General features: G+C 34.9%; 1 protein-coding gene across 13 annotated transcripts in view; it reads right to left on the minus strand.

Annotated features, from left to right (window-relative positions):
• LOC105320499 (intermembrane lipid transfer protein VPS13A) overlaps positions 1-16,133 on the minus strand; it is a 76,246-nt gene that overhangs the window by 6,573 nt on the left and 53,540 nt on the right. For 11 of the 13 annotated variants that reach the window (XM_066072236.1, XM_066072235.1, XM_066072242.1 and 8 more), the window contains 19 exons: positions 15,160-15,252; positions 14,718-14,942; positions 14,476-14,562; positions 14,003-14,113; positions 11,511-11,663; positions 10,891-11,016; positions 9,693-9,826; positions 8,715-8,853; positions 8,290-8,392; positions 7,739-7,923; positions 6,734-6,784; positions 4,939-5,178; positions 4,002-4,136; positions 3,469-3,620; positions 3,152-3,257; positions 2,527-2,592; positions 2,125-2,181; positions 1,718-1,854; positions 131-326 (listed from right to left, as the gene is read on the minus strand). In XM_066072236.1, the coding sequence (XP_065928308.1) occupies positions 131-326; positions 1,718-1,854; positions 2,125-2,181; positions 2,527-2,592; positions 3,152-3,257; positions 3,469-3,620; positions 4,002-4,136; positions 4,939-5,178; positions 6,734-6,784; positions 7,739-7,923; positions 8,290-8,392; positions 8,715-8,853; positions 9,693-9,826; positions 10,891-11,016; positions 11,511-11,663; positions 14,003-14,113; positions 14,476-14,562; positions 14,718-14,942; positions 15,160-15,252 (2,496 nt within the window). Of the gene's footprint in view, positions 1-130; positions 327-1,717; positions 1,855-2,124; positions 2,182-2,526; positions 2,593-3,151; positions 3,258-3,468; positions 3,621-4,001; positions 4,137-4,938; positions 5,179-6,733; positions 6,785-7,187; positions 7,215-7,738; positions 7,924-8,289; positions 8,393-8,714; positions 8,854-9,692; positions 9,827-10,890; positions 11,017-11,510; positions 11,664-14,002; positions 14,114-14,475; positions 14,563-14,717; positions 14,943-15,159; positions 15,253-16,133 lie in introns of all 13 variants that reach the window. The other 2 variants (XM_066072237.1, XM_066072239.1) reach the window with 2 other exon arrangements.

Here is a 16,133-nt window from a genome sequence, read left to right on the forward strand (position 1 = left end):
CGAAAGACTACAAATGAATTGGTGTATTTTAAGCAACCATTTTCAATGTCCATTAATCAACAATAAATATTAAATAGCTTTTAGCTATGTAATAAAACTGAAGTGTGGGTAGGGTGTGGCGGTGACTGACCAGTAGAGGCTCATAGAACAGTTCCCCCAGTCCCTCTGTGATGTCCTTGATGAGTCCATAGGGATTCCCCAGAACATCCAGTCCAAAAATAACCACGTAGATCTGTAGCATCAGTTGCTGCCGGTAGTGGGAGACAGCCTGGGTCTGCATCTGTGCTGAGGAAAGGAGGACACCACGCCTCTCAAAGAATCCAAGCCTGTCAATCATACAATATATTTTACATATTCCCCGCCTCTCAAAAAATCCTAGCCTGTCAATAATACAATATATTTTACATATTCCCGCCTCTCAAAGAATCCAAGCCTGTCAATCATACAATATATTTTACATATTCCCCGCCTCTCAAAGAATCCAAGCCTGTCAATCATACAATATATTTTACATATTCCCACCTCTCAAAAGATCCAAGCCTGTCAATCATACAATATATTTTACATATTCCCCCCTCTCAAATCCAAACCTGTCAATCATACAATATATTTTACATATTCCCGCCTCTCAAAGAATCCAAGCCTGTCAATTATACAATATATTTTACATATACCCCCCTCTCAAAGAATCCAAGCCTGTCAATCATACAATATATTTTACATATTCCCACCTCTCAAAGAATCCAAGCCTGTCAATTATACAATATATTTTACATATTCCCACCTCTCAAAAGATCCAAGCCTGTCAATCATACAATATATTTTATATATTCCCCCCTCTCAAATCCAAACCTGTCAATCATACAATATATTTTACATATTCCCACCTCTCAAAGAATCCAAACCTCTCAATCATACAATATATTTTACATATTCCCACCTCTCAAAGAATCCAAGCCTGTCAATAATACAATATATTTTACATATTCCCACCTCTCAAAGAATCAAAGCCTGTCAATCATACAATATATTTTACATATTCCCACCTCTCAAAGAATCCAAACCTGTCAATCATACAATATATTTTACATATTCCCGCCTCTTAAAGAATCCAAGCCTGTCAATCATACAATATATTTTACAGTCATATTCCCACCTCTCAAAGAATCCAAGCCTGTCAATAATACAATATATTTTACATATTCCCGCCTCTCAAAGAATCCTAGCCTATCAATCACAAAATATATCATAAATTGCCTCACTTCTCAAGAACCCCTTACCTGTCACTCATCAATTATTAATACAATCATTATACTACTATTTAAACCATCTTTTATATCCATGCATTTTTATTTCGCAGTTTTCACTTAGGAGATATATAGGTTTGCGGCAACTTATAATCATGATTAAGATGTAGATTATCTTCTGAGTTCAACAGTTGAAAATTAAATACGAGAGTCAGAAACAATGACTACTGGTTCATGGCGAGAAATATTTGCAGTGACAAGGCTATCATGAACCTTAACCTCATTAAAATTTCTTGTACATAAATAAAGGTTGGTTTACAGTGTTTACTTCTGTTTTTCACAGAAACTAAGCCTGTTAATCACAAAATATATCAGGCATATGCCATCCCATCTCACAATAATAATTAAAAGCTCGATAGAATAACTTTTATGAAATAAATTTTGACTGACAAATTGTGTCAAGTTCTGACCTGAGCTCTATGTCCTTGACCTCTGTGAAGGTCGCACCAATGGAGTTCCGCAGGAATTCCTTAACATCAGATGCCACGCTTGGCTGAATATCACGGGTCAAGTGAGGATTCCCCCTCAGAGAAAAACTTACATGGACCTTAGAAACATCACAAAAGGAATCTCACTCAGAATGCTGCTTTTAAAATATATCAAGTATTTCAGAATCTGTTCATGTATAATCTAAATATTCTCTGCATTAAAAATCCAAATGAATGTACTATTTTGTCAAATAACAAAAAGGACAAACAATTTGTGTGCATTTTCATAATACACAATTACGACATAACATGAAATAGATTATTCAAAAACTGCTGAATATCTACTTGACCTGAAATCAATAGCAACATGTTTTCATCAAAGAATATACCTTTACTGGGGAAATCTTGAGCATTTCAAAGAATATTCTGTGTGGTGTCTTGTCAGCCTATAATACAAAAATATGTTCATTTGTTAAAAATCTTTAAAAAAAAATATTTCAGTAGCCTTGAAAATAAATAGGGTTCAACGGTTATTACATCACTTTAAATTTATCAATCAAAAATTCTATGATTCTGAGTGCTAGCTATTGGGTTGGGTTTCCTTTTAATCTTATTCACACACAACAAAACATCTAGAAGTACATACATTCGGTAATTTACATGTATATTTCTTCTGCAACAAGTTGCAAGATGGAATAATTACTTATAAAAGAGTAATTATATTTTCAGTACAAAATTTGAGTACTGAATCATTCCCAGAACAAAGTTGTTTCAGTAGAATTGTGAGTTACCATGACTTCGGCCACTTCCTCTAGGGGGCGCTGTAATACCAAGATGTCCGACTGTAACTTGTCACTCTGAAAGAAGAGACAGTGTAGTCTTTACATAAAAGACCTGCATCATAGCATTCTAGTTCTAGTGTTTACGCTTATACCACTAAGATTTTGAAAAAAAAAAATTGTATCTGACTCCTAAGCAAATAGATTCATAATCCATGACACTTTAAAAACTTGAAAATTAAATTCAAAGTACAATAATACAGGATGAAATAAAAGATAACGGCTAATATAGAGATAATGGCTAATGTAGAGATAATTGATTACCATATACAGACTATACTGTAGATTCCTAATTAAATGCGAGGAATTAATATTTACGTATATTCGCAAAAACACATCTCGCAAATTTAAAATCTCGCTTTTATTTTTCTGATATATGTTTATGACAAGAAACTATGATAAAAATTTGACATTGGCGATTTTTTGTTCCCGCTATTTGATGAAAAACAGTTAAATCGTGGAATTAAGTACTCTGAGACTCGTAAAATAGGAATTTACAGTAATATTACATATGTATTTGAAGGAACCCCTCAGTCTTTGATCTCTAGCTATGTTTTATTTCCATTAGATCTCTTACTTCTGTAGCTTCTTTGGGCATCAAGTCAGCAAACGTGTCCTGTATGGACTCAATGAATCCCCAGTCTACAGCCAAACGCAGCTCTTGTATGATCAACTGGAACTGCCTGCAAACCAACAAAACTACTGCACATATTTTAATACAATGAATTACCTATTATGTACATGAATGCAATGAGGACATCACCTGTAAATTGCTTGAAGCACAATGAATGGCTGATGCCTCAGAACTTTTCTCACTGACAGGTACAAACTTAAGGAACAACTCGTTTATTCCAGACTCAATCGAATCTATCTTCTTAGTTATTCTAGGCTTACCTAAATGTATCCACATTGTTCTCAGGTACGACTCTCCGAATCATTCCAAACTCAATACAGGGCTTGGGTCCCTTCTTCTTGACTAGGTAGGCGGGGGTTGGAACACAGCTTAATACAGTCTGGTGGTAGGCATCTAACAGCTGATTGTCAATCTGAAGGTGTGATCAAATAGTATTACACGCCCATCAGAAATGTCCAAAATCATGCTTTCACGTAAATAATAACAAAAAATCTGTAATAGCTAAACTTTCTCAGTCTGTATGGTTTGGAGTATTGAAGCAATGAAAAGCTACCAAATGAAGTTCAATAACGTCAATTTGACCTTGAACCCACACAGTGACTTACCTTTTACATCAGTTTTGACCTTCAAGGCCATTAAGTATGATTTAAGAGGGAGGTCAAGATTCTATTATAAATTCTCACAGAGTCAGACCAAAAGCAATATATGATCCCAATTTTAAAATCATGTGAAAATACGTGTAAAGCATATGTATTGGAGTTAATGCTTTTTACCTGATTTCACGAAGTCTTACCTGAATTTTGTAGACTCTCGCATGGAACAGGGTTTGGTGCTCAGAGATGCGATGCTGGAAATACAGGCCAGGGTAGGCTACTCTCCTCAGATCTCCAATGTATGGCTTGGTCATCCGCATGCTTCTAAAGTCCACCTACAATATAAAGACAGTTTAGAGATGGAAGAAAGGGGTAACTATCCAATGGCATAGACTCTCTGGAAATAGTTTTTTTGCACCTGATCCGATCCATAGACTCCCTCGTAAAAGTTTCTTGACTGAACTCAGATCTTACTTGAAATCAGCAACCTTTCAAGTCAATCCCTGGAATTATTATTTTTTAAAATGCCTCCAAGACAAACATTAACCTGATGGCATCTGCAATCCTTAACTCTCAGACTTGCACAGTCATGTACCTTATGACGGTACTTGTTATATTACCTGTACCTTTGTCTAATTGCATCCAAATTGTCACATGTATGCATCTGTGATGAACAAAACTACCTCAAAATCATACTAAGTCTTGTAACTTAAAATTACACCTGTATCCCTGATCTAAAACTTGTATTTCTGACAACCCTCAGATTAACACCAGTACAGTATTTCAGAATATTAACAATACTGTACATGAACCTCTGACAACATAAAGATTTACACTTGTACCTCATTTACACTAGAGATTTACACCAGTCCTGTAGACCTGTACCACAGATTTTCCTCTCAGATTTACACCTGTCTGTCTGATTTAATCCTCAGATTTACACCTGTCTATCTGATTTAATCCTCAGATTTACACCTGTCTATCTGATTTAATCCTCAGATTTACACCTGTCTATCTGATTTAATCCTCAGATTTACACCTGTCTATCTGACTTAATCCTCAGATTTACACCTGTCTGTCTGACTTACTCCTCAGGTTTACACCTGTCTAATTTAATCCTAAGATTTACACCTGTACCTCAATCCTATTGTCCCAGCTGGCCTGGTCCACACCATTCTTCCATTTGTCTTCCAGCCAAGTCACCAAGGTGATATCCTCCAGCATCTTCCACCTGTTTTTGACCTCGATTTCCCAGCTCGCCGGGAGGCTACTCAGACTGACCAGTGCTACTTCTTCATATGCCTCGTTGATGACCGACAATGATATACCGTCCAATGAAATCAGAGAGAACCAGGTCACATGTTCTCCCTCGTACATCTGTAATGCATTATGGAAATCATTTAATACAATGTAAAATTACCGGTATGTAACATTTTTCTGATCATCACTTAATTCATAAACTATTTAAATAAATAATGAATCTGCAAATAGCTATCAAGGACATCACAAATATGGTGTAAAAAGCACTATAGGTAATAATTTTGATTTTTATTAATAAAGAAAAAAATTCTCAACTGAAAATTATTGTAATAACAATTTAGGAACACTATAAATCTTTAAAAGATTTGAATACAATAATTCTAATTGTTCTACATTCTTATTAAATTTTCTTACAAGCTGAACAAGGATTTTTGTAATACAATTAAGTACTAGTAGATGTGAAATATTTAATAACATAAATTTTCTGATTTTTGTATGATGAATCATCACAACTTTTAGCCCAGAGAGTGTTATTACATTTTTTTTTAAGTTAACCATTGGAACTAGCCTATCTAGTGCATATACACACAAAATAAGCAAAACATTGAAAGCATACACTTAATACAAACTGACACAACATCCTTTAAAACCATGCAATCTAGCGTAAAAAAAAACCCTGCAAAGTCAAATTCTTCTTCTTTATTTTAACTATAACTTTTTTAAAAGGAATAAATACTAGTTCCATTAGAAGCCAAACTTGTCTCTCAATAGAAAGGGATGCTGTGTCTTCAGCTTCGCTGCTACAGACAATCTACTTATTAGTGCAGTGATGTGTGTAAATGACATTGCATTGCTAATTACAATCTATCTATCAGTAGCTGGTGTGGTGTGGCAATTACAATTATATTATGATAGTGTCCTAACACGAGAGAGAGAGAGAGAGAGAAAGAGAGAGAGAGAGAGAGTTAGCTCGTATATACAATAAGTCATGTATTTCCTGGATGTGTATTATATTTTAATTATTGTGAGAATAATAAACATTTTTATTAATGATATATAAATTAATATTAAAAATGGAAAGTGTTAAATAAGTTTTGTCTTAACTGAGTCTTTTTTTTTGTCTTGTTCAGACTTGCATATACATATACCTGTTTTTGACTATTAAGTAATGATGGTCAGAAATGCCAGATGCGTGTGTTCAATCAGTCTATATAATTTTTATCATTCAGTCAGTCTATAAATATATATCATAACACAAGACCAATTACCTGTAGCTAGATATTTTCATTAATCAAAACCCAATACATACTACACATATGATTAAATATTCTTGAAGACATTCACATAAATTAAATAAACAAATGCAATTGCAAATGAATATGTAGTACAAGAAACTTCTAAAATCCTGTGACATTATGCAGTCACATAAATGCACCATTATTTGAAATTAAAAAAAAAATCTCAATTAATTACTTTCTACATACCCAACAATGCAATAATTATTATAATAATTTGGTATGTTTTAAGTCATTCCTATACATGGTTTAGTATCTGACAATAATTTTCTTGTTTACGAAAAGATGTTTTTGGACACCAGTAGTTAGAGCAAGAGGCAAGGAATTAGGCTAAGGCAGTAACAAGGAATTGCTTCACGAAGACGAGAAAGAGTTACCAATGGCATTAGCCGGTGTGAATGCGCAGAATCAACCCCTGAGCAGTGTGCCTTAAATTAAACCAGCGGACACATTAATATTACGATGAAAAGCAATACTTAATGATTAATAAAAAATTGCCTGCAACAAATTCTACAAAGGAGAAATAAACATAACATGCATTCCAAAATAAACAACAGCAAACAGCAATTGTCAAGTTCTATGTGCACACTCACAAAAAAAGCTCAATTTTTTTTTAAAAATCTAATGTAAGCTTTATTTGTTATTAAATAAAGACATTTTATACACAAACATGTTTTGCAAATGTCACTGCATGAACGAGTGAATGCAAAATGGCAGATGCATGGTAAACAATTATCTAAATGTTAGAGTGGATCGAGCTCAATGTTTCTGACACACCAACATCACTTTTCTTTAGAAAGTCACTCAAATGTATAGAATGAAATGACTCACATTCAAGTTTTTCATGTAAGTTGTATGCTGCATAAATCAAATAATGCAACACCAACTTATGTTATATATGATAAATATAAATAAAGCCAAAAAAAATAAATATTAAATAATAAAACCTGATGACCACATGCTGAACTTATGGAAGTACAACAGAAAAAAATCACCTAATATCATGAAAGGTAAAGACATAAATTGCACAGTTTTAATGTAATTGAGATGGAAGGAATTTCACTAAACATATTAATGTCTAAAGCATTGAAATAAAAAATTATACATTCAAAGCTGACTTTGCATCATGCATTACATATAGTAAATTAATCAGATGAGTGCTTAATTTTGTGCATCCTGTTTAGTTTCAAAATAACAATTTGAAATTTAACTCGGTTTTTTTTCATGGAACTGTATATCTTTCAAAATAATTTCATTTGTGTCATGCTATTTTGTTTCAATATTTAATAATAAATCCAAGGATTATAACTCTTTCCTTATTCTACAGCGTCCATTAAAAAGAATCGTTTAAAGTAATCCGTAATCCTTGATTTAAAACTTACCATCCTTGCAGCCTCCGCCACCCGAGGGTCTTGGGTAAATAGCACCACCCTCTGTTGCTGGTCAAGGAAGGAGACCCAGTAGATGGTCATTTTGTAGGCCTTGGTCTTCAGTTTGGACCGGAAGCCCAACCCTCCATCTACGCTGTCCCCACCCCCCTCCTCCTCCTCCCCGGGGTCAGTCTCGTCTGTGAAATAGAAAATATTGTAACTGCTGATTAAAAATCCGCTCACTGCTAACGAAGTGGGTAGCGCACTGGCGACCCACTACTAGTAGAGTGGGTTCCAGAAGTCATTAGTTTTTGTGATATTAATTTAAATCTACATAAGGGATATATTTATAATACATGTACAATGTATAAATGATCTATGGTGTGTAAGAAACATACAAATTACGTGTCACAGAGAAGTTTGCATATCATCTATTGACTGCAGTGTCAAGAAAAATACCCAAATATTTATTCTTGTTAAGTGATATCAATTAAATAAGAAAACACGAAATAATTCAAAAACCAAAATTTGTCATAAAGGAACATCTAGATATGTAGACCCACCCTCAGGGCTGGAGTCCACCCGACCGTCCACCGCGTCGTTATAGTTGTATGTACTAGAGGACTGTACTAACTTCACTGTCAGTCGCTTTGGGTTGTAACTATCCTGTTTGTACAAAATCAGAAATTCCTCTGTTATTGTATGGCGTGTGATTCCTTGTGATCTCCATATAGTTCTCGTTTATACACATTTTACAAACACAAGAGACGCATAGAACTATACTGACTTTAAAGAGATTAAATTTTTAAGTTGGTGATATCAAGAAAATTTGACCTACGTGTTATCAGTTAATTTTGACTAAGCGATATCAATTGTAACAGATGTTGGTGATACCAATTCTAACAGACATCGGTAAAAACAATTCTAGCAGATATTGGTGATATCAATTGCAAAAGACATTCCTTTGGTGATATCGATTGTAACCGACCTTGGTGATATCAATCTCTGACTCCTGGCTTTTCTTCCCATTGTACACGTTCCAGAGCAGTGTCCGGTTTCCTGTCGGATTGTCCCAGGTGTACAGTATAGCCTGGTCCTGTCCTAATACCGTCATCTGGTGCTGGCCCCTAAAAGGCGAGTGTCAAAATATGGAATACATGTAGACCAATGCAAAAACTGTATAATATGTACATTAAGGTCAGACGACACGTTCTTCAATTTTAGATAACTTTTTCCAGGAATTTGTTAATAGTTTACTACTACTTTGACAAGCTTTCTTGCAAAAAATTAGGGTACCTTACCAGGCATTTCTGCAAAATACTACAGTATGCAATTTCCTATATAATCTTCTTGAAAATGCACTTGAATTGCTGATATAAAAATAAATACATCTACAGCACAGCGAAATTCACTAAATTAGAACTATATCTCCGCCGGGGCGGGGATTTAAACTCACGACCTCTAGAACCTATACGCTTTTGGCAGTGAGTGACCACAGTTCTAACCACTCGATCATGTACACATATAACCAAATTCAAGTAAATTTTGATCATTTTTAAAGTAACTATAAAATTTAAATTAATATTTCTTATTGGAACTCTTTATTACGAGGAGATACAAAAAAGATTCTCGAGGAACGTGTCGTCTGACCTTAATTCATTCAAAAAGATGAGGACTCAATGTGAGTTGAGAAAATTTTTGAGAATACCTTAGTTTTTATAAATTTTTTCTTACACAGTTATATTAACATTTTTTACTTAATATGCTTCTGGTAAAACAAACCTTGTATCACCAAGCTCAAAATTCCTAAATGTGCATGCATTTTAATTAACATTACCAAATCCTTTTAATTAATAAGCTATAAATCAATCTGAGTTTATCATCCTAGAGCTTGAATGTTTAATCCATTGAAATATCATATGATTAAATATAAGTTTAGATCATATAATTCTATTCAAGATCTTACTTTTGTCGGATGACAATGAAAACATCCTCACACAGGTTCTCTATCTTTACGGGGGCGTCGCCGATGTCGTAGTCCGTGAAGGAAATGGTGCGTGACGTCTCCAGTCCCCCAGTCACCTCCACACAGACTGCCGTCTGATAACAGCAAAAACTCAGTCATCCAATATTCTTATACTGAACTACATACTACAGTAAACTTTAAGGTGGCAGGGGACAGTTTTTTTTATACAATTCATTGTAGCCAAGGGATGCATGTCTTCGGAACTTTGTAACTAGAATTTCCTCAGTTCCCATTCAGCACAAATACCTTTGATTCACTCTTTATAAGGCTAATCACCATTTTCTAAAGAAAATTACTAATCAAAACCTGTAAAATTCTCTACATACTGGTTTTTATGAGATTTTGACCCTTTCGTATTTTGCTAATTTTTCATGATTTTTCAGCTTTTTAGACCTCCCCCAACTAATTCCCTGCAGAGGGTTGACCTTCCGTACCGCATGCATGTTGCACTATCACATGTCACAAACTTACCGGTGTATAGTTTTCAATGTCCCATCCACCTACTTTTCGTGTTATTTTACCTCCCGTCTGTAACTTGCAATTTCACTGTGTACAGTCAGCACAACAGTCATAGCCGCAGGTTTCGCATTTTACTTCTGATTCTCATGTACCTAACATAAGGGGCCTACATATTGCATATCAATTTCAACAAGAGACACCCCTCTAACTAATGATAATCATTAAAAATCATTTCATGAATTTTAGCAACACTCATAAGCCTTCAAGTACAGCAACTCTCAATTTTACAAAAATATTGACGGGTACTTTATTCGAAACTGTCCCTTGCTACCTAAATTGTAACACTTTCTCCTAACTTTCAGTAATCAAAGTTTACATAAATCTACATTCATCATCTACCATGCCAAATTTTAGTGATCAAGTGACTAATCTTATCACATGTGACCTTGATCTTTTAAACCATTTTCAACTCTCATTCTAACCTTTCCATCTACCACCCCTCCTAGTTTTCAATGATCAAGATCTATTTGTGTCCCCTATAATCCAGATATTCTACCTCTTTTCAGCTGTCATATTTAAGTTTCCAATTGATCGATCAACACTCCTTCAAATTTACATGTATATTCAATGATCTGCAAATTCTATATACACATGTATCTCATATTTTTAGGTCCCTTACCCCGTTCTCCATCCTGAGTACTGTGTTATGCAGACTGTTGATAGGGAAGTGCTCCGATGTGATGCTGCTCTCACTGTATCTGATGAACATCTTGTCACTGGATGTCACAGGCCAGTAGGGTTTACACTGTAAGCATAAAATTTACATTATTTGTCACTGGATGTCACAGGCCAGTAGGATTTACACTGTAAACATAGAATTTACATTATTTGTCACTGGATGTCACAGGCCAGTAGGGTTTACACTATAAGCATAGAATTTACATTATTTGTCACTGGATGTCACAGGACAGTAGGGTTTACACTGTAAGCATAGAATTTACATTATTTGCAAGAAAAGCTTAGTCTAAGAACTACACCGAAATAGGCATCACTAGACTAGCAGTGTTTTTTTTGTGTCCATGTATTAATAAATTAAATGAAAATTAATCAGAAAATACTAAGTGTCATCCACCTATGTAAACACAATCATCTCAAAATATTCAAATTGCAAAAAGTACTCACTGTTTTAATGTCTTAAACTTCTCATTTTATCTACTGCTTTTTGTCTATAATTTTGGCAAACTCAGATCATCATTTTCATTTTTTATGAGATGGTCACTGTATCATTATCTCGCTCACCTCTCCCACCGAGATGTCCATCCACAGATCTGTCGTCTCGTTCTCCTCCATGAATCTCAGTGCTCGAGATGTTTTATTGACCACAAGGAAGAATGGCGTAATGGTCAAAATCCTGGTCAACTTCAGATCGGACCAATTAAACTGCAGCATCAGCTACAAAATTGATATTAAAGTGATAAAACATCGTAGAAGCTCTCAATATTAATTAATATATTTACAAAAACAGAAAGATAAGTACATTTAAAATTAAGAAATAAAGTTCACTTTTTGAAAACTCATGAGATAATGATTATGATCTACGTAATATCACAGGGCATATTCCAGTGAAGTTCAAGCATGTTCCCATAATTTTGTTTTATGAATTAATTATCATTATTTGAAGAAATTTAAAGAACAATGTAAAATAAATATAAACAGTAATATGCTCTCTGTGGTTTTAAATAAAGGTAATTTAAACTATTAACATTAAGGTCACTGCAGAAATAAATATACATGCTGACACTGGCAATGTTTTTATCCAGCATTGATAATGCCCATTCATGCAGTACCTTCACAGTCAATTAAAACCGCCAAAAAACAGCATACAGTAAAACAAGGTTATGGCGAACAGACTTACAATGAATTGACGCTTACAGCAAAGTGATTTTCATTCCTCGTGACTAAATCATGTTGTAATCTTGATGGATACAACGAATTATGTTTATAACAAATCAAAAAACGCCTGTCCCTGGGACTTTGTTATATGCATGTTTTACTGTACATCCAAAATGTTTAAATTCTCAGTAACATGACAACATAATAAACATGTATATTGCAAGTAAAACCAATTAAAACATTCAGTACAATGAGAAAGAAAAATTGTCAGATTTTCTGAGGGTCCAATTCCCTGCATAGTTTATCTCATAACTTTGAAACATTTCACCTGCAGTACTATTATGAGATGATTTTACTGTGTGATGATTCTAGCTGCATGTGTATCAGATCAACTTTCATATGTCTGAAATTTTCAACAACTGGAGGAAAATGTCAATACAAAATTAGCACGTGCTCCCATACTGTACATTATGTTTTTACAGTTGATGTGCATAAATTATATACATAAATTTACAGTGAATTTATATAGTTTTTATTTACAGAATGAGAATATTAGCAAGTGGCTAAATTTACATCAATATTATATTTAACAGTCAGTATTGCTTTTCCTTACACAACTCAAGAAAACCTGGAAAATTATTCAAATATTGTGACTGAAATTGAAAAAATCATAAAGATATTCAGGGTTATCCTTTTTTCACTAGGCTTTCAGACTATAATACAATTATAAACTAAATGATCAATAATAATTAATATCTTTTCTGATTTATCCCAGTACTTTGATCTGTAATACACAGCCAACTTTTCATAATTTTCTGACTTTTATTATGTTATTCAATCAATTAATGAGATTATCTCATATTCATTTCATTAATCTATAATATTAAAACAACTGCTGATTGACAATTTGATTTAAACCTTTCATATATGACTAAAAACTGATTTCTTGCCGTGAAAGATCTTCCTGTTATACTAGTATAATGGTATTCCCCTTAAAGAACCTGAGCAACTGTTTTCCCCTCTCCTTGATGCTATTACATTTGATTGCCTGTCTCTCTGATGCTATTACATTTGTTTGTCCCTCTCCCTAATGCTATTACATAAGTTTGCCCATCTCCCTAATGCTATTACATGTGTTTGCCCCTCTCCCTGATGCTACTACATTAGTTTGCCTCTCTCCTTAATGCTATTACATGTGTTTTCCCTCTCCCCGATGCTATTACATTTGTTTTCCTCACTCTCCTTGATGCTATTATGTTTGTTTACCCCACTCTCACTGATGCTATTTATTGTTTTGTCCCTCTCTCTCTCTCTGATGCTATTACATTTGTTTGCTTCTCTCCCTGATGCTATTACATTTGTCTGCCCCTCTCCCTGATGCTATTACATTTGTCTGCCCCTCTCCCTGATGCTATTATGTTTGTTTGCTCCTCTCCCTAATGCTATTACGTTTGTTTGCTCCTCTCCCTGATGCTATAACATTTGTTTGCCTTTCTCTCCCTGATTCTATTACATTTGTTTGCTTCTCTCCCTGATGCGCCTCATTTGTTTGTCCCTCTCTCTTTCTGATGCCATTACATTTGTTTGCCTCTCTCCCTGATGCTATTACATTTGTTTGCCTTTCTCTCCCTGATGCTATTACATTTGTTTGCCCCTCTCCCTGATGCTATTACATTTGTTTGCCTTTCTCTCCCTGATTCTATTACATTTGTTTGCCTCTCTCTCCCTGATGTTTTTACATTTGTTTGCCCCTGTCCGTGATGTTTTTACATTTGTTTGCCCCTGTCCGTGATGTTTTTACATTTGTTTGCCCCTGTCCGTGATGTTTTTACATTTGTTTGCCTCTCTCCCTGATGTTATTACATTTGTTTGCCCCTCCTCCTGATGCTATTACCCACCCTATACTTGGTCTTTCTCTCCTTGTCGTTACAGATGACCACCCCCGAATTCCCAACGGTGTCCAGGGAAAATGACTGAGACCAGCGGGAGTTATACACCTTGATTTTGGCCTGAAAAGAAATCGGGTAAAAATCTCAGGATGCATCACTGGCCATAAAACATGTAGTACACTATTTTTTAATCATAACTAATTTATATAATTATCATTTATATATCATGTATATTTTAATCTATAAGTAAGAATTTCCCATATTAAAAAGCATATCAATGATAGTGAAGATACATAGTTAAAAAAATTTGAAAGTAAGGCTAAACAATTCATGTCGGAGGAAAACTCTTAACTAACTTAAAGTATTTTTGGTGTTATCGTTTCTCATGCAATTTGAATTTTTGCACTTGAATTAATGTGGGTTTACAGCATATGTCAAACTATACCGAACATAGTTTTTCTCTCAGTTATTACTTTACATACCTTTTTAGGTCTGTTTTTCTTGAATCTGAATAAAATTGGTGATGTCAAGTTTGGAGGACAGTCAAATACTGCTTCAGATTTTGATCCCTTAAAAGACAGCAAGTAATTAATAATTATTCCAGTAAAAGTCAAACCATCGGAAATAATATAGCAACAACACCACCGCCAGCTTGAGGCACAGTTTCTTTGATACATGCAAATCTCTGATCATAATTCAATAAATCTTCACTAAATTCCCTCACCTTGACCTGAATGTCCAGATCTGTTTTGTTGATCAGCCAATAGGGGCTGTACACATATAGGTCAACAGTGGGCTGCTGGGTCGCATGAACTGTCAAGGTCAAATGCTTATTGTTGCTCCCTTCAAATCCAAAGTCATAGGGTGACATGGAAACGGCCTTGAACTCCTCCAGACTCTGTATGATCTCATAGACCCCAGTCCAGTCCACACTCTGGTAGTCCTGTAACTGTAATACAGAACAAGGTCAGGTCAAGGCTGAGGTAAGCCAAGGTCAAAGATATCAAAACGATCAATATTACTGAGCAATGTTTAGTCGGAGAGAAAGAGAGAAGGTGGAGGCGCTAGTTTATAAAAGGGGGAGAGGGAGGGTTTAAGAAGAGAGAAAGAGGACTCGGACATGGAGAGAGAGAGAGAGAGATTTAATTGAATGTTCAGTAGTGTACCTGAAGGTGTAGCTTGTAGCTGTCTTTCAGGTTGACATTGTTGAGGTGACAGGAGTCTCCCATCTTTAACATCACAAAGGCAGATCTTGTTCCCTGTGTAAAAATGGCAAATGGCGAAATAACCTATAAAATGTTTTTATTCACTTAGTTCAAAATCAACAAAAACACTTAACATTCCTTCTGGAAGACATGTTTTATGAGGAACATCAAATGGGCATATAATAAACACTTCATAATTATAAAGGCATGTATAGTTTCACATGTACAGTCCCTGAAAAAGTTCTACTTTCCCACTTGAACAGTTAGTGAACGGTGAGCGCACAGTGAGTGCACTCTGAATGAACTTGGGTGAGCGCTTATGAATAGTGAACAATGAGTGAACACAAGATAAATAATTTATTCAGAGTGCCTAGGGAGTTATCCTTACATTATGTTTTGTCGGTAATCAAGAAAAAATAAATATCGTAAACTTTATGTACATGTATGTATCGTTATCAGCCTAAATATGATATCTGACTGAACAATAAGTGAACTCTGAACGAACAGTGAGCGAAAGGTGAATGCTTTGTAAACGCATGGTGAGCGCTTTGTGAATGGAGGGCTTGAATGAAGAGGAGCGTAGAGCGCAAGTGAAAGCACTGTGGACACACAGAAAGATGGGAAAGTATATGTAGAATGTTTCAGGGACTGTATTGATAGCTTTGATGATATTTCAATGCATCATGCCTGACAAGACAAACCATTAGCCTTAGATGCACCAATTACCGTAACTGATTATGTTTTAAGACCTAAGGCCAAAAAATGCCCATAAAGTGACCTTTATAAATGATCAGCCATCGTAACCTTTCAAAATGTGGCTCCTAAAGTTGTTTTCCTCAAGAACAGAACATTTTTTATCACCTTTTTTCAATGCAGTACAGCTGAGTTAATAAAAGTGCTCAATGTACACATAAGCCATACCAATACGTGATGAT

Source organism: Magallana gigas, chromosome 9 (assembly GCF_963853765.1).
Source record: "Magallana gigas chromosome 9, xbMagGiga1.1, whole genome shotgun sequence".
Taxonomy (NCBI): domain Eukaryota; kingdom Metazoa; phylum Mollusca; class Bivalvia; order Ostreida; family Ostreidae; genus Magallana; species Magallana gigas.